General features: G+C 41.5%; 1 protein-coding gene across 2 annotated transcripts in view; it reads right to left on the reverse strand.

Annotated features, from left to right (window-relative positions):
• The window catches only part of LOC112115718 (probable acyl-CoA dehydrogenase 6), a 148,976-nt gene that overhangs the window by 26,563 nt on the left and 96,100 nt on the right, over window positions 1-26,313 (reverse strand). For both annotated transcript variants that reach the window (XM_024212896.3, XM_024212898.1), the window contains 2 exons: window positions 20,981-21,110; window positions 2,197-2,303 (listed from right to left, as the gene is read on the reverse strand). In XM_024212896.3, coding sequence (XP_024068664.1) covers window positions 2,197-2,303; window positions 20,981-21,110 — 237 coding nt within the window. The remainder of the gene's footprint in view (window positions 1-2,196; window positions 2,304-20,980; window positions 21,111-26,313) is intronic.

Raw genomic sequence — 26,313 nt, forward strand, 5'->3', positions numbered from 1 at the left:
GAAATAAAACTACTGATGATAACAGTGAACTTTCCTACAAACACAGCCAATTTACTGGAAAGAAAATGACGGTGGATCCACAGAGGGATTTAGGCATATCATTTCCATTACTGTTATTCCATGTAACATTGAATAATGATCTTGGAGATATATTTGTCTTTAGAAATCAGAAATCAAAATGTAATCCGTGTTTTTGACAGAGCAAATATTCTAGAAACTAAACATTTTACATGGTTTTATTGACCAAGAAACTTCACCCAACATGAGATATAATCTCATTAGCCCTGTCTGCAGGAGAAATTTGTACCATTATAACTTCTACTACTTCAGATGAACCACTGTAGTTTGTAAGAGAGTTGTGTGTCTAAACTAACCATATTGGCCTGTGTAAATCTGTTCACTGTGTCCAGAAACAGTGCCACTTCCAACCACTGCAGTACCAATTCATTGTGGGTTCCTCTCCCACGGGTCACTGAAAAAGGGTGTTGTGGGAATAGCAATCCATATGTGGAGATGTGATGTATCAAATTGTTTTTCTGCAAAGCACATTCCATTTCATCGTTCAAGAGACAGGTTGCTTTATGCACTGAACAATGTAATGGCTTGTTTACATGGAGAGTTATTCCAGAATAGCTATTCCTAATTAACTATTCCTGATTAACTTCATGTGTTGGTGCTCTTATTCTAGAATAATAGTGCCTTATTCTCAAATCCATTTTGTTCTGGAATAAGAGCATCCACCTATGGAGTTAATCAAGAATAGTTACTCTGCTTTAAATTCACACCCTACCTTTTTCCAGATTAACTTTCACATGTAAATACATCCCTAATTTATAACACAGTCTAGGTATTGAAACAAGAAAAGGTGTATGACTACAGACACTGACTACAGAAAACTTGTATGCGCAACATGACAAACTACATTAGCTCTAAACACTACAGGAGGCATTTTACACTGCAGAGAGTGGGTGTTGCAGGAGTGTTGTGGGATTGTGCTGGAAGGTCATACTGCAACAGTGAAGATAAAATGCCAGGGCTTTCAGTACATATTAGCATTGAAACAGTTCAGAGCAGAATACAGTGGTGGTAAGATTAGCTTTGAACGAATGCAATGGCAATTGTGCTGGCAATCCCGTCGCACAGTTCCAAGCACTCTTGTATGTTTGGACGAGAGATGTGTTGCAAGCAGGGAAGGTGCTGGCAGTGTTCATTCTCTAGCACAGACAAGGCTAGTGAAGTGAAACTGAACAAGTGTAATAAGTAAATAAAGACAAAAGGGCAACCAGTAAACAAAGACAGCAAAACTTGAGGGTCAGTATGAAAGGCATCTGTAAAATTTCTTCCCTGACTTTATAAAATTATACTTTTGTTTGAAAATAATTTTAAGCATATTAACCTTCTCCTGTATTTCACAAGATTACTATCTGCCCTAACTTATTTAGATAGTGGAGTCAGTTGAAAAGTACAATTCACAGCAGAAACTGCAGTGAAGGAGTCACTGCTTGTGAAATCATAGAGGAAATGGAAGAAACTCAGCATTATGATACATTAATGCAGTTTCCAGCCGAATGCCCAATATCGTCCAGTTGTCACCACTGTAAACAAGAGATTTCCATTAGTAGGTGTTGCAGTGTTATGTCTATATCAGTAAGCCGTGCTGGTCTAGGGCCATTTTCTGCAATATGGAGAGTTAACGCATTCAGTCTCTTCAAGCACAGAATACTTTTCTTTTGAACAGTGGGCCAGATTCAGCAGTGATGTAAAGAATAACACCTCCCCACATTATTTTATAATCTCTTGTTAGTTGTGCTTTCTTTTATTCTCTCATGAGGAAGTAAATCACACTAGGTTCACACATCTGTTGAATGACAAATCAGTGCAAATTACACTACTTTACCACTTAAAGTCACTTACACCCCTTTCTGACCAGTTTATGAGAAAGTAAAATTTACACTAATATTTACATTACTGCTGAATTTGGCTCAGAGGCTTCCATGGTCTTATTGGTCTGTTCCCCTTTTCCAACCTTGCCCATCCTAGTCATTTTTCCTAGAAATTTCCCACCAATGCCACCATAGTAGTAGCAATGAGGGGGAATCCAGATAAACAGGGTACTGACATTTTAATCACTATGTCATGTAAGTTTTGCTCCAGTATGTTAGCTTTAGCAATCCTAGGCATAATCAGTTTGCTTACTTGCAACATCTGACCCTGCTCCAGGTTCACTGACTCCTAAACAAGCCACTACTTCTCCAGCTATAGTTGGTACAAGGAACTGTTGTTTCAGCTCATCAGAACCAAATCTGCAATGAAAGAATGGAAACACAGACGGTTAAAGGCTTTTGAAGGGGAGTTATGCATATAAAATCTAGTCTTTCTTGGTGAAACGCACTCCACCCACATAACACTTAAATAATTTATCTCTATGTAGGTGGTGTGCACGGAGCAAAATCTACACTCCAAGCCCAAAGATGGGATAGAGATCCTCCAAACTCACATTCCAACCTCTGGCTGGAATAGCAGCCACAACTACTTTGCACCCACTGTATTGGGGGTGTCCAAATCTGTGTAAATGTGGATCCAATGGCCCCTCCCCAGCCTTCTGTGGCAGTCTACATTGGGCTGGCATCAAGACCATTTCCTACGGTTGCCAACTCTCCAGGATTGGCCTGGAGTCTCCTGGAATTAGCATTGATCTCCCGGTGTAACTACTGAAAGCAATCTGAGAGGTTTTAATAGAATATTTTAAGAAAATGACATTATGTCATGTTGGGAAAAAAACTCTCCCGGAATAGCTTCAGTCAGAATTGGCAACCCTACCATTTCCTCAGTGTGCCTTCCATACTGCACTCATACTGCAGACTCTTTTGCAAACCCTCTGAACAGGACTTAAGTGGTGTGAAGGGTGTTGTGCTAGACCGCTGCATGGCAGGGGATTTTCACCTGCCATGAACATTAGTATTACAGGTGTTAGATAGGGTGCATCTTAAACTGTTTTTTAAATCATGCAGGGAAATCCATTATTTGCTTCTTCCCATCACAACTCCCACCAGCCTGCACTGATGCAGAGGTAAAAAAGGAAACAAGGAAAACCACTGACAGCATTTTTTTCTGTAAACTTAAAAAAATTATATTTAATGCTTGACTTCGGCTCTCTCCTGACAATATACAGCATCTGTGAAACTGCAATTCAACAACTTTGCTATACTGTGACATTTAAGGAAAAAAATCTGCTATCTTGCAAGAAGGTAAACTGTGTTTTAGGGAAATGAGTTTTATGAAAAAGTGAACTTGTTTTCCAGCATGAAAGCATGGGCCAGGAGAAAAAAAAATCAGTTATTCAGGCAAAACTCCCACTGTGTTGGCTATGTAAAAAATGCATGTTGTTCAAACAAGCCCACCTTAACAAGCTATAACTGATCTGTCCCCATTATTACTTACTGCTCTACCCATTTTTGTGTTATTTGCAAATTTTACCAGCAATGATAAATCATTCTTCCAAATCACTGAAAGAAGTTGAATATAATCAAGCCAAGAACAGATCCCTGCGAGACTCCACTAGAAACACCCTCACTTGATGATAATTCCCCATTTACAGTTGTTTTTTGTGATCTATCAGATACCATGTGTTTAATCCACTTAATATTGGCTACATGGATTTTGCACAGAGCTATTTTTTTCCATCAGAATGTCATGTGGGCTAAGTCAAATGCCTTATAGAAGCTACCGTTATCAACTAAACTTCTAATCTCATCAAAATATGATATCAAGTCTGTTTGACAAGAGCTATTTTCCATAAGACCATATTGATTGCCATTAATCAATGGCAATCATCTGTTAATTCTTTACTGATCATATCCTATATTGGCCTTTCCGTGATTTTGTCCAGAATCGATCTCAGGCTAACTGGCCTACTGCTACACAGGTCATCCAGTTTACCTTTTTTAAATATTGGCACATTAACTTCAAGGCAGGTCTTGCAGTTTACACTAACTGAGGATCTGTCCTTCAGTCAGAGGACCAGGATGGGTGGGAGAACCTTTCAGTCTGATCTGAGTACTAGCTGCCTCTTTCACTATGCTGGTGCATATGGGACCTACATTTCATTAACCCAATTACTGCTGATATCAAATCATGTCAGCAGCCCCAATTATAGGAACACCAAGAAACAGACATAAGAACATAAGAACGGCCATACTGGGTCAGACCAAAGGTCCATCCAGCCCAGTATCCTGTCTACCGACAGTGGCCAATGCCAGGTGCCCCAGAGGGAGTGAACCTAACAGGTAATGATCAAGTGATCTCTCTCCTGCCATCCACCTCCACCCTCTGACAAACAGAGGCTAGGGACACCATTACTTATCCCTCCTGGCTAATAGCCATTAATGGACTTAACCTCCATGAATTTATCTAGTTCTCTTTTAAACCCTGTTATAGTCCTAGCCTTCATAACCTCCTCAGGCAAGGAGTTCCACAGATTGACTGTGCGCTGTGTGAAGAAGAACTTCCTTTTATTTGTTTTAAACCTGCTGCCCATTAATTTCATTGGGTGGCCCCTAATTCTTATATTATGGGAACAAGTAAATAACTTTTCCTTCTTCACTTTCTCCACACCACTCATGATTTTATATACCTCTATCATATCCCCCCTTAGTCTCCTCTTTTCCAAACTGAAAAGTCCTAGCCTCTTTAATCTCTCCTCATATGGGACCCATTCCAAACCCCTAATCATTTTAGTTGCCCTTTTCTGAACTTTTTCTAATGCCAGTATATCTTTTTTGAGATGAGGAGACCACATCTGTACGCAGTATTCAAGATGTGGGCGTACCATGGATTTATATAAGGGCAATAAGATGTTCTCCGTCTTATTCTCTATCCCTTTTTTTAAATGATTCCCAACATCCTGTTTGCTTTTTTGACTGCCACTACACACTGCGTGGACGACTTCAGAGAACTATCCACGATGACTCCAAGATCTCTTTCCTGATTAGTTGTAGCTAAATTAGCCCCCATCATATTGTATGTATAGTTGGGGTTATTTTTTCCAATGTGCATTACTTTACATTTATTCACATTAAATTTCATTTGCCATTTTGTTGCCCAATCACTTAGTTTTGTGAGATCTTTTTGAAGTTCATCACAGTCTGCTTTGGTCTTAACTATCTTGAGCAGTTTAGTATCATCTGCAAACTTTGCCACCTCACTGTTTACCCCTTTCTCAAGATCATTTATGAATAAGTTGAATAGGATTGGTCCTAGGACTGACCCTTGGAGAACACCACTAGTAACCCCTCTCCATTCTGAAAATTTACCATTTATTCCTACCCTTTGTTCCCTGTCTTTTAACCAGTTTTCAATCCATGAAAGGATCTTCCCTCTTATCCCATGACAACTTAATTTACGTAAGAGCCTTTTGTGAGGGACCTTGTCAAAGGCTTTCTGGAAATCTAAGTATACTATGTCCACTGGATCCCCCTTGTCCACATGTTTGTTGACCCCTTCAAAGAACTCTAATAGATTAGTAAGACATGATTTCCCTTTACAGAAACCATGTTGACTTTTGCCCAACAAGTTATGTTCTTCTATGTGTCTGACAATTTTATTCTTTACGATTGTTTCGACTAATTTGCCCGGTACTGATGTTAGACTTACTGGTCTGTAATTGCCGGGATCACCTCTAGAGCCCTCTTTAAATATTGGCGTTACATGAGCTATCTTCCAGTCATTGGGTACAGAAGCCGATTTAAAGGACAGGTTACAAACCAAAGTTAATAGTTCTGCAACTTCACATTTGAGTTCTTTCAGAACTCTTGGGTGAATGCCATCTGGTCCCGGTGACTTCTTAATGTTAAGTTTATCAATTAATTCCAAAATCTCCTCTAGTGACACTTCAGTCTGTGACAGTTCCTCAGATTTGTCACCTACACAAGCCGGCTCAGGTTTGGGAATCTCCCTAACATCCTCAGCCATGAAGACTGAAGCAAAGAATTCATTTAGTTTCTCCACAATGACTTTATCGTCTTTAAGTGCTCCTTTTGTATCTCGATCTCCAGGGGCCCCACTGGTTTTTTAGCAGGCTTCCTGCTTCTGATGTACTTAAAAAACATTTTGTTATTACCTTTTGAGTTTTTGGCTAGCTGTTCTTCAAACTCCTTTTTGACTTTTCTTATTACATTTTTACACTTAATTTGGCAGTGTTTATGCTCCTTTCTATTTACCTCACTAGGATTTGACTTCTATTTTTTAAAAGATACCTTTTTATCTCTCACTGCTTCTTTTACATGGTTGTTAAGCCACTGTGGCTCTTTTTTAGTTCTTTTACTGTGTTTTTAAATTTGGGGTATACATTTAAGTTGGGCCTCTATTATGTTGTCTTTGAAAAGTGTCCATGCAGCTTGCAGGGATTTCACTCTAGTCACTGTACCTTTTAATTTCTGTTTAACTAACCTCCTCATTTTTGCATAGTTCCCCTTTCTGAAATTAAATGCCACAGTGTTGGGTTATGGAGTCTTTGATCTTTCTCCTCATACATTGGGCCAAGTTCTGTAAGTTTTATTCATGCTGAACACCTCAGTATACCCATCTTGACAGGGATGATCAACTGCGGCTGATCGTTCATTCACCGAACAAAACACAAAAGTGAATATATGTTATAGCGTGGCTGGTATCATTGCTGTTATTAAAAGTTGCCCAATGCTTCCTATTATAAAACCTGGCTTTCAGTTGCTTATAACTTTACCAAACTTTAATTGTTTGGGGCTGATATTTTCCATAATGAGTGTCTGCCTTACAGGCTAGATTTTTTTGAAAGTTTCAGCCAAAACAGTTCAGCTGTTTCTGGGATCAAGATTAGGGAAAATACAGTGTTTTGCCATTTAAAATAATCCTGACAACCTTCTCTTTGAGAAACTCTCATGCACCCATGTTTTGGAAAAAGGAGTTGAAATTTGGCAGGGATGTGACTTGTGCTGTTCCTGAGGAATTGGCCAAGTTATAAGCCTTTATAAAATCTAGGTTCACACACTTTCAGCAGAGACTTAGAATTTAGCAGCTAAAATGTCCAAAGATTCCATCCTCACTGAGCATGCTCTAGCCCCTCACAACTCCTAGCGCTGACCGGACTGTGCAGGCACCATTTCCACAGAGCAACTGAGCATGTTCCGTGCCACCTTAATTTTAGCATTTCCTAACATTTGAGTGCTTGACTTTGCAACCTTAATGTTCTTTTAACACATTTTTATGTGTAATATATATTAAAATAAAGCTCCTTGTAGACGGCTGGAAATTTCCCCACCCCCGGTCCATTGTATAAGATAATAGGTCCCAATTGTGGCACATTAATCATTAATGTTAAAATAGTTACATAGAAACTATCCATTCTTTTTTGCCCCATACTTAGTATTCATGACAGTCCACCAACATTACTGTTAATACTGAAGAAATGATTAAATATTATACTGTAGATGATGCTAAATGGGGTGAAATAAAAAAAGTCACAGCAGGATCCAAATCCCATTAAATTTCCATGATCCACTTCTTAGTTCTATTTATGTGCACTCATTTAAAAGCTGAAAGCCCCCTTAATTCATCTTAAATAGCAATGAATTTGCTTTCTGACAGATGTGATTCTTGCTGCATTGAATGAAAATATGTCAACTGTGCATCACTATTCTGGTTTAATAGAGCTGATGATCATCCTCTTAAAGTGGGGGAGAAAAGCTGGCAGTTTTCATTCTTGTTTCTCCTACTCCAAGGGAAAAAAAACTGTGCTGAAGTGAATTGATTAATTAGTAAGGAAGGAACGTTTCTAATTAGGACTGACACTTGCTGACATACTGTTAGCTGCAAATTGTAGTTTTGAGTATGAACAGCTGCACTTGGTTCTTTACACTACACTCGGTATTTGATTAAACCACATCAAGCTTTCTTGTTTTTGAGCTCACACATTCGAATGGATGATCATCTAACCCACTTCAGACTAGATATGAAGTCTTCTGGGATAAGGTACCACTCCTTACACAGGTGGTACAGCAATTCTTGTGAGATTAAATGTAACAGCTGATCATGCCTGAACATCAGTAAATTCAAAAGGACCAAATCCTGACACGAACGACAAAGCTACTTTTAGTTACTCATTATCTAAGGGGGAAAAAAGCAGAAAAATAGACTTTGATGAGAAAATCTTAAAACACATCTGCATTATTCCACAACATGTAACAATGAAAATGATTTAAATGATTTTGCTCATTCACTGTCAAGTAGTATATATATCAATTCCAAATAGTCTCCTACTAGTCAATATCAGAAAGGCAAAGGTATGGCCATTTGTAACTGGTACGGCACACCTAATACAATGAGCCTTAATCCTGCATGGGGCCCCTATGTACTAATATAATAAACATAAATAATGTCATTACATTTTAACTACTTCTCAGCCAGGTCAGTTTCAGACTGGAATTAATTTGTTTATTGTAAATTAATAGAGAACATTTTCTGGGACAAAGTCTGTTCATCCAGAGGATCAAAGGTTGGATGATTTCCACTCGGGCTCCGTTAGACTGAAATTCTCGGAGTAAAACACAATTTAATGTGACTTTAGTATGGGCATGTCTACATATGAAATTTATTTTGGATTAACTTGATTTTTTGAGGGATAAATTGCCTTGTGTCCACTCAAAGTTTTTTTCTCAATCACCTGGTGTCTCAATACTCATTAAAAAATCCACTTTGGAAGTGAATTTCCATAATAAGGTTAGCATGAACATATCTCCAGTTTGAATTAACAATTCCTCCTCTGTCAGTCCTCCCACTGCTTTCCCACACTGCTTTGCTGCACACCAAGGTCAACCTGTTTGTTTACTGTGTGCCCCCTCTACCACCCTAGGGTCATCTTGACCAGATATCACCTTCCTGTTTAAATGCTGGTGCTCAGCAAGGCAACCCCACTGCATTTCAGCTCCCAGACTCCAATATTGATTATATAGACATTCACCCCCATGCTTCTGCATGGTCCTATGCAGAGGTCCTAGACTTCCTTGCCATCTCAGGAGAGGAGTAGATCCAATCTCACCTGAACAGCAGTCACCAGAACACCAAGATAAATGAGAGGATATAAGACCAAATGAAGGAGAGGGATCAGTCAGTGGCCCAGGCCAGTGCTCCAACAAAGAAAAGTCGCCCCAGCTGGGTTATATAAATGTCAAGGAGAATAAGAGGATCCATGGAAGAGCTCGCAAGACCTGTGTCTACTAGGAAGAGACTGACTGGACTTTTGCACGGGGGGTCACCACTGAACTCCAGAATATTGTGAACACTGGACACCCCCATGGATGCTGACCAGGACTCTGAGAAGGAAGAAATTGCCCCAGACAGCCAGGATCACCGTGACAGGGTGCAGTCCTGGGAGCTGTGGGAACCACTCTAACCACTCAGTTGGGTTGGCCCTGCTCACACTGCTTGGGGACACAGCCAGCCTAACCCTACCCCTGTTATCACCCAACACGACAGCAGGTGGCGCCACACATACAAACTGAGCTACCTGAGAAAGCAGCTTCTCCCAAGCCACTCAAATACATGCAGCAGACAGCGGCCAATTTCCCAGCTTTCCAGACTCACACTCCACACTGGAGTATAAACCTAAAATTATACCAGGAACTGTACAGCACAAGCTCATAAAATTCGCCCCCTCCCTCAATGTAGAGAGGAATATGCAACAGCCTTTTGCCCCCGAGTTATGATTCCCACACACTTCACTCCAACTCACTGGTTTAGATAAAGCAAAAACAAGTTTATTAACTATAAAGGATATATTTTAAGTGATTATAAGGGATAGAAAACAGATCAAAGCAGATTAATTAGCAAATAAACAAAAGACACAAACTAAGCTTAATATACTAAATAGATTGGACATCAGTAGCAGATTCTCACCCTAAGAGATGATACAAGCAGGCTGCAGATCCTTAAGGAGTAAGCTGCACTTGCTTTGACAGCTTGGAATCCCCAGGTGTTTCATTCACAGGCTAGAAATCCCATTAGCCTGGGTCCAGCACTCCCCCCAGGTCAGTCTTTGTTCCTCAAGTGTTTCCAGGAGTCTTCGTGCATGGGGAGTGAAGAACATCAGATGATGTCACTCCCTGCCTTATACAGCTTTTGCATATGGCGGGAATCCTTTGTTTCAAAGCTTGGTTCCCAGACCAGTCTGTGGAAAAATACTGACATCCCAAGATGGAGTCCAGCATCATGTGATCTGATCACATGTCCTTGTAGAGTCATAGGAGCCATTACTTGGAGGCTGTCTGTAGTGTTCTCAGGAAGGCTCCCCAGATGGGAGGTAAGCTTCTCCTAAGGCCTATTATTTTTTCCTAATGGCCTAATGCCCTGAATAAGCCCTTCCCAACCAGCTATCTAAACTGAAAGCGTCTTGTCTAGTTGGCGTTACCCAGGTGTAACTAGATTTGAAATACAGATACATAGTCAATATTCATAACTTCAAAAATGATACATGCATACAAATAGGATAATCATATTCAGCAAATCATAACTTTTCCAATGGCACCTCACAGGACTAATCTTGCATAAAATGCATCATAATTATGCTATAATAATATCATAACAATATCACTGCAAAGAATATGGGGTGCAGTGTCGTACTCTTCACCTTGCAAAACTCCAAGGCAGGGTCCAGAGCAGAAACAGTTCGGGACACCCAGGAGACTCTGAATCTCATCCTGACAGTGCTGGGGGGAGACCTCTTCCAGTAAGTATTAGGTGCTGTATATTACAATGCACAAGGGGATTTCAACAACTTTATTTCAGGTATGGTCAAAGTGCTGCCATGCTGGGCAGATGTGAGTTAGGAGTCTCTCTCTGCCTCCTTGGCTTCTATTTCCCTCTCCTCCCCCAGTATGCTCACAATGTTGGGCTCACCAGGGAATTTCAGCTCCAAAACATTTATTTCTCTTGAAATATCAAAGCCCACAACTGTCTGCAAAATGTGCCAGGACCCCCTTTCCCATGCTGTTTAAAATTCCCTCCCCTTCCCGATTGACTGCTCCTCCCCCTCTCCCTGCTCAAGATGGGTTCAAAATGCATTATATGGCAGGCAATTTTATTGTAGCGGCAGATACAGAAAGAAAAAAACAAGAGGAAAAGTACTTTGGATCACACTTTCATTCATGACCTCAGTCTTTAGCTACACTGAGATTTGATGAGGTAAATTGCACAAAGCAGGCTACAGAAATATTTTAAAATGCACAATAAGGTGTCATGGCTATCTGCCAAATTCCACTTAGGGCAAGATCCTGGCTCAGCCTACACACTGGCGTAGGGCAACAGAGCAGCATAAAGCGCACCCTTACCCCTTGTATACAAGTCACAGCACACGGGTGGACAAAGGCAGGGAGAAACAGCCTCTGTGGGATTGCTACTCTCTCTTTTGTGCCTTTCCTCTCCTCCCATACACACTAGCCAACACAACTGAGCTGGCATCAACAGAAAAGTGATCTGTGATTGGTAAAGGGTTGGTGCAAATTACTTCCCCTCTGGAGCAAGCAGGGAATCAGGGACCAAATTGTCACGGAGTCACAATTTGATCCCTGGCACACTCCTGGGGCAGCATAACTATAGGCTGCCTGTTCTTCAGAGTCAGTGGCAGAGTCAGTGAGCTAGCCTTTAATTGGCATGTTCCTGTTTCCATCGTGGCCTGTGCCAATTAAGAGGGCAATACTATATTTTAAAACTGCTCAGCTCTTTATACACTTGGAAACAACTCTGCTCCATTACAACTAGCTTTACTTCACATCTTAAAATAAGTACATACAAAAATAAATCCGTGTTAAAAAGTTGTAACTTGAAGAACGCATTGATTTCCTCAAATCACCTCTATTCTGTATATGGAGGGAGAGAAAGAATTGGCAATACAAGTTAAACTAAACAGGTTAAACCGAAATGTATTCCCTTCTCTCCGAATAATCACCACTCATCTTAATATCCAGTTAGAAACAATAAAAAGGGATGAAGTAGTAGTCCAATGCCAAGACTGAAAGATATCTACATCCAACAATAGCACTAAGGATGAGTCACAATGCAATGTTTGTTTTCCAGCCCAAGGGCAATATATTTCATTCAGTATTTCACCTGGAAGCTGGCTTCTAAATACAACATGTTAAGCATGAAGGCAAGTAAAGTGCTATAACTAGAATGCCTTTGAAAGATCTGACATACGGATGCCAGTGAGCCATGAGCAGGGCCAGACACATGAAAGGTCAGATCTTTGACAGATCCTTTTGCATTCAGTTTCCAAGCACAGCAGTAGCATTGTTAAGCTTAAGATGCCTAAAAAGACTGTTCTGTTTTTAGGCTTCTTCAAGTGAAGCAGGTTTGTTTCCCCCTGCAGCCTTTTACACAAAAAGAACTGAGTGCAAATCGAAATTAGTAGGATTGCTCCTGGTTAAAGATCACCCAAGAGAATGTTTTAAGGATTGTCAGAAATGTTCATTTTGGAAGGAAGAAACTGGGGGATGAGGAGGACTAGAGATCATGCAAAAAGATGTTAGGTAAAATTTTCAAAAGCACTCAAGTGTGGTCACTTTTCAAGTAACTTTTGAAAACGGAACTTAAGTGCTTTGGAAATGTTACTCACGAGTTTGAATTCCCAGCTGTCTCTGGGTATGGTACTAAATACTGCCACCACTTTGCACTTGTATGGCACCTTCCTCTTAAGATCTCCAAGAGTTTTTACAAACATGAACAAATTAAGCCAAGATTACACAGATGACTGAAATGAGAAATTGAGACCAAGGGTGAAATCCTGGTATCAATGGGAGTTTTGTCTTTAACTGCAATGCAGCCAGGATTTCACCCTAAGTTGTCAGTAATTAGAAGCCTAAGTCTGGATGTAATAAATAACATGCATTTTCAAGCCTTCATTTGTGTATGCAGTTACCCATCCAAAGTAGTTCAGTGTCTATTTCAATGCCCATCTATGCATGAATTTGAGGGAACCATATGTCCAATTATACATAGGTAGTGCACTCACCTGGCATATCAAAATGTCTGATTCAATTTCCCAGGGGAGTTTTGTAAATATGATGAAAGCAGAATTGGACCCAAAGTTAGAGAAGGCTTAAGTCAACAAGGTGCTTATTCTTTCAGTTTGTTCCAGACTTCCTTTTAGATTTTTTGGGGGGAGTTTTGAATAGTTGATAACTTTAGTAGGATATTTGCTATGCTCAAAGTCCCTAGAATATATATTGAAATGAGTTTTAAATGCAGTAATTAATTATGTCAAGTTTAGTTGATTTTTTTAAAATTACCGTAGTTTAGGAGCAATGTAGTATGGCTGCATCCAACAGGAACCATTGAGGTTGGGACTAAGATGGAGTGGTGTATGAACATCCTATTCAGGATGACCTATCTGTCCTTACTATATCTCTCCAGGTTAAAGGCATCCAAAGAAGTGGTTATTCACCCACAAAAGCTCATGCTCCTATACGTCTGTTAGTCTATAAGGTGCCACGGGACTCTTTGCTGCTTCTCCAAGTTAAAGTGCATCACAGCACAGCTTGCTATGACATTGAGTTTTCTCTTCTGTATTATGTGTTACCTTTACATTTTGCAGTAACACAGTATTCTGAATATATACTTAGAGGAGTTGAGTCAAAAAAACAAAAATGTGTTCACCAATATTCATATGAATTCGACAATGAATTTTGATTTCCCCACATTCATGATGTTTCCATATTCAGTTTTTGCAAACATTCAGCTTTACTAGCACAAATGTATGTGAAAAGCAAATTTTAGGCTCACGTGATCCAATATTGACTAGAAGAAAAATTCAAACTGAAGAGCTGATTGTAGTATTCAAAATTTAAATGTGCACTGGTTTGTTTAGTTGGCAAATCTTTCAAAGTCTGTTCCTGTAGTGCGGATCATCTTTTCTATTCTATATAGGTTCTTTTTCTGCGCTCACCAACACAGTATCTGAACACAATATAGTAGTGCAATAAGCAACACCATAGAGTTACAAGCAGCAAACCCCTCCAGGCGTTGTGATCACTCAGCACAACCACATGTGCAGCCCCACACCCAGCTAGATTGCATGAATGCTCACGAGCCACTCAAGAATCACAAAGAGAAAGGCACCAGAGCCAAATCCCCCCATCTCCCAGCACTGTACCTCAGGAATATATCGTCTTGCACTGCTCAAGACGAGCAGTGCAAATTTAATTGGTTCACCACTTCATCAATGGAAAGTGGACATACACCAGCCTTTGCAAAACCTGAGCAGATTTACCACACACTTCAGGCAAACTCACTGGTAAAGATAAACAATTAAAGAAGTTTACTGACTATAAAAGATAGTTTTTAAGTGATAGGCAAAAAGAAAGAGTTAATTACCAAAAGAAATAAAATATAAGCATGCAGTCTAAACTCTCAACCCTATTAGACTGGTGACCATCTAGACTAAGCAGTTTTTCTCACCCCACTGGATATTGCAGTCCTTAATATACAGATTTGTCCCTTCAATCTGGGCCAGTCTTCTCTGTTGGAGTCTTCAGTCTTCTTCCCAGTGTTGTCGTTGCTTGCAGCATAGGTGGTGGCAGGAGAAAAGGCCCAGCATGTGGCCACTGTGTTTGTTTTATAACCTCAGTCCCATGTGTTTGGGGAGCACAAATCCAGGCATGTCTGGGGCACTGCTGAGTCTCCAGGCAAGGTTGAGCAATTCCCCTGGTGTGGCCTCAGGCAGGTGAGTCAATTGTAGCTCCCTTGCTGGACAACGGTTGTTAATGGGTTGTTTGAAACCTGCCCAAGTGTTTGGTTACTTTCCTTGCTGTTGCCTCTGAGGAGCTAATATCTGGCTGATTCCCCAACTCACAGCATGTTTTAGTGACCACCATACAATACAATTCTCATAATTTCATATGCATTAATGATATACATATATGGATAGAGAAATGACTTTCAGCAGATCATAACCTTTCCCCTGATACCTTACATGGCATGCTTTATATGTAAGATCACGATTATATAAAAATGAGGAATATGGGGGTTCCAGGACGCTCCCCCAAGGTATAGAATGTCACAGAGATATACCCATATAATCTCAGCAAAAGACCTGTACACCATACTGCAAAGGCAACAATTGCAAAGGTCACTGTCAAATAGGTCTGAGGGCAAATACCTTCCCCTCCCCACATATGGCTAACACAACATGACTAACATCTATTACATGATTGTTCTTTCATCCTCTCCCCAGGGAGAAATATGCATGCAATGGAGTGTCACATATTGATAGGATTTTTGTTTTGTTTTAATAAATACACATGTTGTTACATGTTTATATTAGACAAGGCAAGATCAGAGAAATGCAAGTTCACTTGGAGCAGAAGTTGGTGAGATTTGTGATGGTCCTTAATTCCTGGGGGAGTTCATTCCAGTTTTGGGCTAACCCCCCCAAAAATTCTGTCTCCTGTACAGCTGAGAGTTCCAATGTGTCAGAAGAGCTAAGATGTTGACCATGGTTTTCTTCCCGAGCATTATGCAATCTTTTAGATATCCTGGGCCCAGACAATGGAGCACTGTGATGGGGTGTTCACCCCACACTGGAGAAGAATGGGTTAATAGAGGCCTCATGGGCCTGCCACACCCTATCCCAGAAAGAAGTCATGGAAATGAGTCCTTCAAGCAGCCTAGAGAGGCTGCACAGGAAGCAGCCAATTAGAGGGAGGCTGCAAGGAACAGCCAATCAGGGCCCAGTAGGCTCACATAAAAGGACCTGCAGGCCAGAGACAGTGGCTGTGGTGAGCTCAAGGAGTTAGGACTGTGTTCTTAGTGGGCTCAGGAAGGGTAGCACCTTGAACAGACCAGTTGCTGGCAGGGACCAGGGAGCAAGAGGGAGTGCCTGGCTGGATGCTGGGACTTGCTGACTGAAAATCCTGAGAAGAGGGCGAAGAAGGTGCTGGGACTGTGGGGAAGCGGACCAGGGAACAGAAGCAGCATTGAGTGAAGTTAAAGGAACACAGCATGGGGCTGCTATCTACAGGGTCCCTGGGTCAGGATCCAGAGTAGTGGGCGGGCCTGGGTTCCCCCCCTCCCCCATTCACCACTGGGGAAGTGGCTGGACTATTGATCTGAGATACTTCACCCTCGGAACGGGGAAAACAGGGATGATGACATGGCCAGAGGGCCGAGTCATGAAGAGGATGCTGTGGTACTTGAACTGAAGTGGTTCTGCAGGCAGAGACAATGATGGGAAAGGCGCTACCTGAAGAGGGCGCACCAGCTGGCAGAGCTAATCCCTGTGATGGCCAGCCGGAGCTGCTGCTGTGGTGAGCAGACTCTGTCACAAGCACCTTGAAGTTGAGGACCATAGATTTAAAATTTATGGGAAGCCAGCGTATACAGCAGAGAACAGGTGTGATATGCTCACAATAGTCTGTGTTGGTGAGGAGACGAGTTGCAGCATTCTATACTAGCTGGACTGAAGGCTTCATGCCCTGGTACACTGCAACTTCATCTATTCTAAGTCTTCTGCAGCACCTCTCCCCAACATCAAAGCAATGAATGTAGTGTGCTCTCCCACTGGAATGAGATGTTTCTGTGTGTGGTCAGTTGTCTTGATTACCTTCCTAGGTGCTGTTACTGCTGTGTTGGAAAAACATGATACAATACAAACCAAAACACTACAATGGAACAAAATTCTGCCCTCAGCTAGCTATTGATTTCTTTTAAACCACAGGGAAGAATTTAAAATAACAAAAGCTTCTTAAGGTATGGGCTATCGTCTACTGTCTTATAAAATACTAGTTTTATCCTTTACAGTATAATAAATGAACTACAGCTGTGCTAGGAGTGATCAAATGATAAACTATAGCTACTATCAGTTGTCTTCAGGTTTCTGGTGTATTTGTGTAAAGCAAAGGAAATTCTCTTTGGAAAGACTTCCCATGAGTAAGACCTCCAAGTTTTTAAGTACAGAAGGAGGGTCAGTATAAATCATGGAAGTATATCCACATTTTCAGACTATGGGGCTGCAGGAAATCAAAGATGTTGTTATTTGAAAGGGAAAGGAGAAGATAGAATGTCCTTCTCTGCAAAACTACATAGGCATCAGTTGACTGTGCAATTAAGTCTCTTATCAACAATTGTTTAAATGACCTATTATAAAGAATAATAATTTTTATTATCTTTACCTATGTTTTACTTTATTATCAGCTCTCAACTTTATTATTAATTATGCTATTAATAGTTCATCATTCCAGAATGGCTGCCATTATTTAACCCTTCAGCTTTCCGAGTTGTTTGTTGCAGATACTTTGCCTTATTATGGCCCCAATCCAGCATAGCACTTCTGCACATGGATAACTTTAAGCATGTGAGCAGTCCCAATGCTGAAGTGTTTTGCTGGCTTGTAACCTAAATCTGGTTAGATGGGCTGCTATTAAGGGACAGGACTGCTATGGAACTACAGTATGAGCAGGGGCTCTTAGAGACAGGCAAGAACTTTGGGAAGATGACACGTTACAACAGCTGTCATGTTGGCAGGGCTGGATTATGACATTCTGAGACCCTAAGCTATGTCAAGTGTAAGAGGCCCCATACCATAAAAAAAAATTATTTGATTATTTTCACAGAAAGGACATTGACTATATAAACATGAAAGCTCTTTATTTGCATATATACAAAGGCGAAGTTGTAAAAATAGAATAATAATCTAACTAAAACACACCTTGCAGTATGCCTGTCTGAATTATAAAATAGTTTCAAATTAACATATTTTTGTCTATGACTTCTTAGTAGCTATGAAAACTTTATAGCAACAACAAAGCAGTTACTTACACAGACCAGCTTACTTAATAGAAGCAGTATTACCTGCAGTATGTCTGTTTGCAAATCATATTAAATTTAAAACTGAAATTTAAAACATTTTCTTTTGTGATTTTTGGAGAGCAAAATCATTGATGATGTCCTCAAATGATAAGCTATGGAGTTTGTCACTTTCGATGCACAGAATGCTTAGGGCAAATAGCTTTTCTAGCAGCATTTTCTAGGCAGACATCTCTCTTTGTGTTCGCTTCTCTATCCTCTGTCTCCCCCAGGACCACTAATTAGTCTCGAGTAAATACCTCGGACACACAGAGTGACAACAAGCACTATGCACGAAAGAGAGAGAAAGAATTTACCAGAAAAAAGACTGGTAATCTCTAGACTGGCATTGAGAAAGTGAGATAAACTAGTCTATAGTCAAGCAAATATAATAAATATTATAGGCCTTAATAGCCTATAAATCATATATGCACATAGTTTGAAATAACTTGCTCACCAAGTACTCAGAATATTTTGATATATATGTATATTTTCCTTCACTTCTCAAAACCCTCTATTTATCCTTTCATCAGCACTCTCTGATATTTATTAAGGTTTCCGAAACTGACAGAGGGAAGCCAACACAAATTTATCCTCCTCAAGATCCACTTGACCCAAGTCCATAAGACAATCACTTGCAAACTCAATCATGTGAAGCATGGATAGCGCATGAAGCAGAAAGCAGTGTGCACACTAAAATACACAATTGTAAGTGTGTACAGATCAAAAGAAGAAAGAACACACTAACACTTAAGAAAAGGAAGTAAAACATGAGCGAAGGCACTACGACTAAACGTGCTGGACTATAAACAAAAGATGGCAGCCTTCCGGCTATTACCAGCCAAGAGGATGCTATACATGATGTCACTCCTAAGACGAGTCCCATACGAGTATGAGCTTGGCAGGATTGCTTCACGACATTGCCGTCTCAGACCTCACATTTTTCACAATTTTATCAGCAGTGAGATTATTTATTTATTTAAATAAGTTATGAGGTATGGTCAGAATTTTACCAGTAGCAGCTGGCCAACAAAACGCTGCCACAGATAGCAGACTTACTCGTAGAAATACTCATTTTACAAATGCAATTATCATTTTTTTCTCAGTCTTGGCCTTCCGCCTGTCTATAATGAACCATTAGTGAAGAGTAATGGTAGGATAAGGGTATTTGTGTAATCAGATGTGAATATGTTTGTCATATTTGAACGAAAATGTCTATATTTAGAGAGAACCTTCTTTTCCCCATATCTCCTTTATTTATCAACCGATTTTGATAAAATTGGAAATGGAGTCAGTTTTTTTCTTTTTTAGAGGCCCCTCATACTGTGAGGCCCTAAGCTGTAGCTTAGTTAGTTTATGCTTTAATCCAGTGCTGCATGTAGAAATCCAATAAACTGGATTCAGATGGAATGATGTAGTTGAATATAAAGAAAGAGGAACCAGTTGAATATAAAGAAAGAGGAACAATTCCAAAGCAAGGAAGGCCCTGTAAAAATAAGTATTAATAAGCAGCAGGTAAGCAAATGCCTGGTAACTGATGAACATACATAGATCAGTCAGTCAATGTGATATATATACTAGGACATTAAAGGAATTAGTAAAACTTATTGTACACCTGATAATTATTTCAGAAAAATATGGAGGAAGTACTGGAAGGACTGAAAAAAGCACACAGTGCTGAGTTGCAAAAATGAAAGAGGACTGGTCCTAGTAATTACTGTCAAATTCATCTGTCAAATGGTGTCACTGTGTTGGGATGAATTTGGTTCAGAGAGGACTGGAGAACTATGGGCAGTTCACAGCCTGGATTTATTAAGGGGAGGTCATGTATGTGGTGAGGGGACTCTCAAGCTTATACCCACCTTCCTCTGAATTGTTTTTTTCTGCCACCCACACACATCCCTCTCCTTCCATCATTCGTGTGCAAATTACACTTGTTTTGCCCTGCTAACATAAGAACATAAGAACGGCCGTACTGGGTCAGACCAAAGGTCCATCTAGCCCAGTATCCTACCGACAGTGACCAATGCCAGGTGCCCCAGAGGGAGTGAACCTAACAGGTAATGATCAAGTGATCTCTCTCCTGCATCCATCTCCACCCTCTGACAAACAGAGGCTAGGGACACCATTCCTTACCCATCCTGGCTAATAGCCATTAATGGATTTAACCTCTATGAATGTATCCAGTTCTCTTTTTAAATGAATGCCAAAATTGGAGCAAGTTACATCTGTTTTCTGAACCAGTCATACTCAATGTGTAAGGTCACCATTAACATCACTCCTAAATTTGGTTCAATGTGTTTTTATTATTATTTCTTATTTTTAAACTCTTCCAACCTCCCCTGTCTTTCCACCCCCAACTTTTTCTTTTTCAACAGTGTCATTTGAGGATATTAAGTGGGTTTCCACTTCTAAGACCATGATATTCGAATTTGCTTTAAGACAAATGCTAAAAACCTGTTGAGATTTATTTTCATAGACTGTGTGACATTAGTCTCTGACAGTCAAATAATTGATTCTCATTTGTTGTTGCTAAGACTGCATTACTACCATTCATCTTCTTGCACCAGCTATTGAATCCTTCTACTGGTGTATATTGATTTGGCTGGCAACATCAACATGTTGAGGTTCTGTGTTTACTTATGTCTAGTCTTGCTTTCAGTAACCAATATACTGCAGTAAAAGGTGGCATATTTATTTTTGTCTGAGAAACATACCTAAATTAGCTAATTTCTATTTGAATAATGCCAGCCCCATGAGAAACAAATCTGTGTCTGCTTGAATCAATTATTTAATTCTTGGCTTATCAGTCTTCCAGACCAGCTTGTTAGAATGCTTCAGAGGAGTCAAAGCTCTGTGTTTAGTGTTCTAGATCAAGTAGAACACATCACTTGGTTTTAAAAACTTATCTTCCAATGTAAAATCATATTCTCCTGCTATCCTAAATTATTTAAAGGTGAGGGTAAAGAGGAGCTTCCCTTGGTTTTTGGGAAAAATTCAAAATGGTAAATTTGGTCAACAATGTTTTTCTTGGTGCTAAATACATTATATTATTTCCTAACAAATTTGAAGTTGAAGAGAAGAGTGGGAATTGAGGATTTCTTTTGAAAGTTACCTTGTTAGAGCTGGTGTAGCCATGTCAGTTTGCACTCCAATAGCCATAGGAACCCCTCCACAGCGGATATTTCCCAGTTCCTCTGCCACTGCAATGCTATAGGAGAAGTCCAAGCCCATGCCGCCATATTCTGACAAGGAGAAAACAGCGATCATATTAACATTCTTTGTTAAGAGAAAAGAAAACCTATTTAATTACCATCGTCTACAAGCTGGGGCTATTATACAGTTTCCAAATATTTAACAATGATCTTTGATTCCAGCATAGTGCTGCTACAGCTATTTAAAAATGAGTTTAAAATTACAATTCCCATATCATTCCATACATATTCCATATTCAGGACATAGTAAGATCTCAAAAACTAAGCAGAATCAGGCCATGACAATAGCTGGATGGAAAACTGAGGGATTGTAGAAAATGGTGATTTAGTAGGTGATGCTATTCCCTCTGAGTTAGCACTGAGTCTATACCCAAGAACAATGTCAGGTAGACGTGTGCTGCTGTATATGCATATACGTCCTAACTATTTATGGTCATTAAAGCACTTTTCGCTAGAACAGAGGCAATGACTCTGGTGTCTTGGACAAATTCCAGTATGGGTCTTTGTACCTCCTTACATTTCATACTACAGTTTCAATTAAAGAGGATATTATTCTTCATCTCTTCCCCAAGTTAGACAGTGTTGCCTAATACTAATACACACCGTGTATTGCACCCAAGAAGGAGCTGAGTTTCCATGGGGCAGAGGGGATGATTCCTGTACTTGTAATTTATACGCAAGATGAATTATTATATTATTATTATGATTTGACTGAATAGTTTGATTAGGTGGCATTTTACTACTTTAATTAACTCATTGGAAACTCACCCCAACAGAGGAAATTTAAAACAAACAGTGATGGAAAAATATCCTGTGGCTCAGCCACCTGTGTTCTGTTTGTTCTGTTCCCATGAGCAGCTATGCTTGTTGACATCACACATTTGCTATCTGAGCTTACCCTTAAACCGAACTTCTGTGAAGTTTGCATTATAATACCGATAGCCAAATTAAAAACAACACAGCCCATATAAACCTATCACTTTGTACACTATTATCTGTTTCCTAAACCCACAGGGAGTGCCTTTGTACATCCTCTTTTTGCAGGAGAGGAAGCCACAAATTCAAAAGGCAAAGTTTGAGTTTTAGTTTTCTGTGGTGCACCTGCATAATACAGCCTGACTGCACAGGATTTTCAGTATAGTGAAATTACCTTATTTCAAAACTTAGTTCAGCACACACCCTGAAAAAGCCCATACTTTGTTTTTAATTAAAAAAATCAAAAAAACCTCCCACAGACAGTGGAATTGACAGGGAATTGACAATCACATGGGGATGTCTACAACAGAATATGTTAATGTTACAACAGCCCTAGCAATGACGAGACCAGCTGGCAAAGGTTAAAGACAAAAAGGATTTCATGGCTAGCAATATATTAATTGGCTAACCAAACATTGTTTTGATAGGCTTCCATGCCTGAGATTTTTTTTTACAAGTCAATAACCACATTTCAGATTTAGAAAGTAGGCTAGTCAATGCATCACTTTCCCAGAGCAATGAGTAGTGTAGACTATCACCACACTCCCCCTGCGGAAATAAAGAGAAAAAGAATTGCATGTGACAGATGCCAGGTAGATGCCAGTCATGCAATGTTATTGTAGCCGTGTCAGTCAGGATATTACAGAGACAAGGTGGGTGAGTTAATATCTTTTATTGGACCAACTTCTGTTGGTGAGAGACAAGCTTTCAAACTTAGGGTATGTCTACACTACGGGATTAATCTGAATCTATAGAATTCGATTTTTGGCAACAGATTGTATAAAGTCGAATGTATGCGGCCACACTAAGCACATTAATTCGGCGGTGTGCGTCCATGTACCGGGGCTAGTGTCGATTTCCGGAGCGTTGCACTGTGGGTAGCTATCCCATAGCTATCCCATAGTTCCCGCAGTCTCCTCTGCCCATTGGAATTCTGGGTTGAGATCCCAATGCCTGATGGGGCCAAAAACATTGTCGCGGGTGGTTCTGGGTACATCCTCCCCCTCCCTCCGGGAAAGCAACGGCAGACAACCGTTTCGCGCCTTTTTCCTGGGTGAACAGTGCAGACGCCATACCGCGGCAAGCATGGAACCTGCTCAGCTCAAGACAGCAGTCATGAACATTGTAAACACCTCGCGCATTATTGTGCGGTTTATGCTGAACCAGAACCTGCAAAACCAGGCAAGGAGGAGGCAGCGACTGCAGCGCGGCGACGAGAGTGATGAGGACATGGACATGGAATTCTATCAAACCGCGGGCCCCGGTGCTTTGGAGATCATGCTGTTAATGGGGCAGGTTATAGCCGTGGAACGCCGATTCTGGGCCCGGGAAACAAGCACAGACTGGTGGGACCGCATAGTGTTGCAGGTGTGGGACGATTCCCAGTGGCTGCGAAACTTTCGCATGCGTAAGGGCACTTTCATGGAACTTTGTGACTTGCTTTCCCTTGCCCGGAAGCGCCAGAATACCAAGATGAGAGCAGCCCTCACAGTTGAGAAGCGAGTGGCGATAGCCCTGTGGAAGCTTGCAACGCCAGACAGCTACCGGTCAGTCGGGAATCAATTTGGAGTGGGCAAATCTACTGTGGGGGCTGCTGTGATGCAAGTAGCCAAAGCAATCACTGAGCTGCTGCTACCAAAGGTAGTGACTGTGGGAAACGTGCAGGTCATAGTGGATGGCTTTGCTGCAATAGGATTCCCTAACTGTGGTGGGGCGCTAGATGGAACCCATATCCCTATCTCGGCACTGGAGCACCAGGGCAGCCAGTACATAAACCACAAGGGGTACTTTTCAATGGTGCTGCAAGCACTGGTGGATCACAAGGGACGTTTCACCAACATCAACGTGGGATGGCCGGGAAGGGTTCATGACGCTCGCGTCTTCAGGAACACTACTCTGTTTAAATGGCTGCAGCAAGGGACTTACTTCCCATACCAGAAAATAACCGTTGGGGATGTTGAAATGCCTATAGTTATCCTTGGGGACCCAGCCTACCCCTTAATGCCATGGCTCATGAAGCCATACACAGGCAGCCTGGACAGTAGTCAGGACCTGTTCAACTACAGGCTGAGCAAGTGCAGAATGATGGTAGAATGTGCATTTGGACGTTTAAAAGGTCGCTAGCGCACTTTACTGACTCGCTCAGACCTCAGCCAAACCAATATTCCCATTGTTATTGCTGCTTGCTGTGTGCTCCACAATCTCTGTGAGAGTAAGGGGGAGACCTTTATGGCGGGGTGGGAGGCTGAGGCAAATCGCCTGGCCGCTGATTACGCGCAGCCAGACACCAGGGCGATTAGAAGAGCACAGCAGGGCATGCTGCGCATCAGAGAAGCTTTGAAAACCAGTTTTATGACTGGCCAGGCTACCGTGTGAAAGTTCTGTTTGTTTCTCCTTGATGAAAACCCACCCCCTTGATTGACTCGTTCTCTGAAAGCAACCCAGCCTCCCCCTTTGATCCCAGCTTGCTTTCAAAGGAAATAAAGTCACTATCGTTTAAAAATCATGCATTCTTTATTAATTGATTATAAAAAGAGGGAGAGAACTGACAAGGTAGCCCGGGTGGGGTTTGGGAGGAGGATAGGAGGGAAGGAAAAGGCCACTAAAAAAGTTCAATATAATGACAGCCTTTTGGTTGGGCTGTCCACTGGGGTGGAGTGGGAGGGTGCACGGATCCTCCCCCCCCCCCAGCGTTCTTACACGTCTGGGTGAGGAGGCTATGGAACATGGTGAGGGGGGAGGGAGGTTATACAGCGGCTGCAGCATCTCTCTGTGCTCCTGCTGCCGTTCCTGAAGCTCCACCAGACGCCGGAGCATGTCCGTTTGATCACACAGCAGCCCCAGCGTTGCAGCCTGCCTCCTCTCATCTCAAGCGTCCCTCATGGCCTCACGTTCACTGGCATCTTTCCTGTACTTTGATACCGTGTCCTTCCACTCATTTAGATGAGCTCTTTCATTGCGGGTGGATTTCATGATTTCCGAGAACATTTCATCTCGCGTCCTCTTTTTTCGACGCCTTATCTGAGATAGCCTTCGGGACGGAGGAGGGAGGCTTGAAAAATTTGCAGCTGCGGGAGGGAGGGAAAAAGGGTAGAGAAGTATTTAAAAAGATATATTTTACAGAACAATGCTTATACTCTTTCACGGTGAACAACACTATTCACATTACATAGCACATGTGATTTCGGTACAAGGTCGCATTTTGCATCTTAATATTGAGTGCCTGCGGCTTTGGTGTTAGACAGCACAGACGCAGGTCCGGGCAACAGAATTCGGCTTGCATGCGGCCATGGTAAGCCATTGTCTTTCGGCTTCTGCAGCTTTCCTACAAGCAGCGCCCTCCTTTCCCACATACCAAGCAAAGCCCGTTGAGTGCTGCGGTTTTCCTGTTAACGTGCAGCAGCAGAAACCAAACTAACCCCCCCCCATCCAATTCTCTGGGATGATCGCTTTATCCCTCCCCCCACCGCATGGCTGGTATCAGGGAAGTTCCCTGATAGCCAAACATGAAAAGCTCAGCGCCAATGATTTCCCCCCTCCCCCCCGCTTGGCTAACTGCAGGGAAGGATTTCTTTTCAGCCACAGGCAAACAGCCCAGTAGGAACGGCCACCTCTGTCCCCTTAATTAAATTTCCGTATTTCAACCAGGTTACCATGAACGATATCACTCTCCTGAGGATAACACAGCGAGATAAAGAACGGATGTTGCTTGAATGCCAGCAAACACCGGGACCATACGCTGCCAGGCTTTGTCATGCAATGATACCAGATTACTTGCTACTAGTATGGCGTGGTCAAGTGTCCTACCATGGAGGACGGAATAAGGCTGCACTGCCAAGAAACCTTGTGGAAAGGCTTTTAGATTACCTCCAGGAGAGCTTCATGGAGATGTCCCTGGAGGATTTCTGCTCCATCCCCAGACACGTTAACAGACTTTTCCAGTAGCTGCACTGGCCGCAAATACATCCCAAGTCCTCAGGGCAAATTATTCGTTAAAAAACGCTTGCTTTTAAACCATGTTTTATATTTACAAAGGTACACTCACCGGAGGTCCCTTTCATGGCCTCATTGTCTGGGGGTTGTGAGGGTGCTTCACTCAGGCTGAGAAAAAGATCCTGGCTGTTGGGGAGAACGGAGTGCTGTGTGCTCTCCACAAGCTCGTCGTCATCCTCCTCCTCCTCATCTTCCCCGTCCGCAGAATCCTCAGGCATGGCTGAGATTACCCCCTCCTCGGAATCCACAGTCAGAGGAGGGGTAG

The sequence above is a fragment of the Terrapene carolina genome, unplaced genomic scaffold (assembly GCF_002925995.2).
Source record: "Terrapene carolina triunguis isolate 2854851 unplaced genomic scaffold, T_m_triunguis-2.0 Scaffold84, whole genome shotgun sequence".
Classification (NCBI taxonomy): Eukaryota; Metazoa; Chordata; order Testudines; family Emydidae; genus Terrapene; species Terrapene triunguis.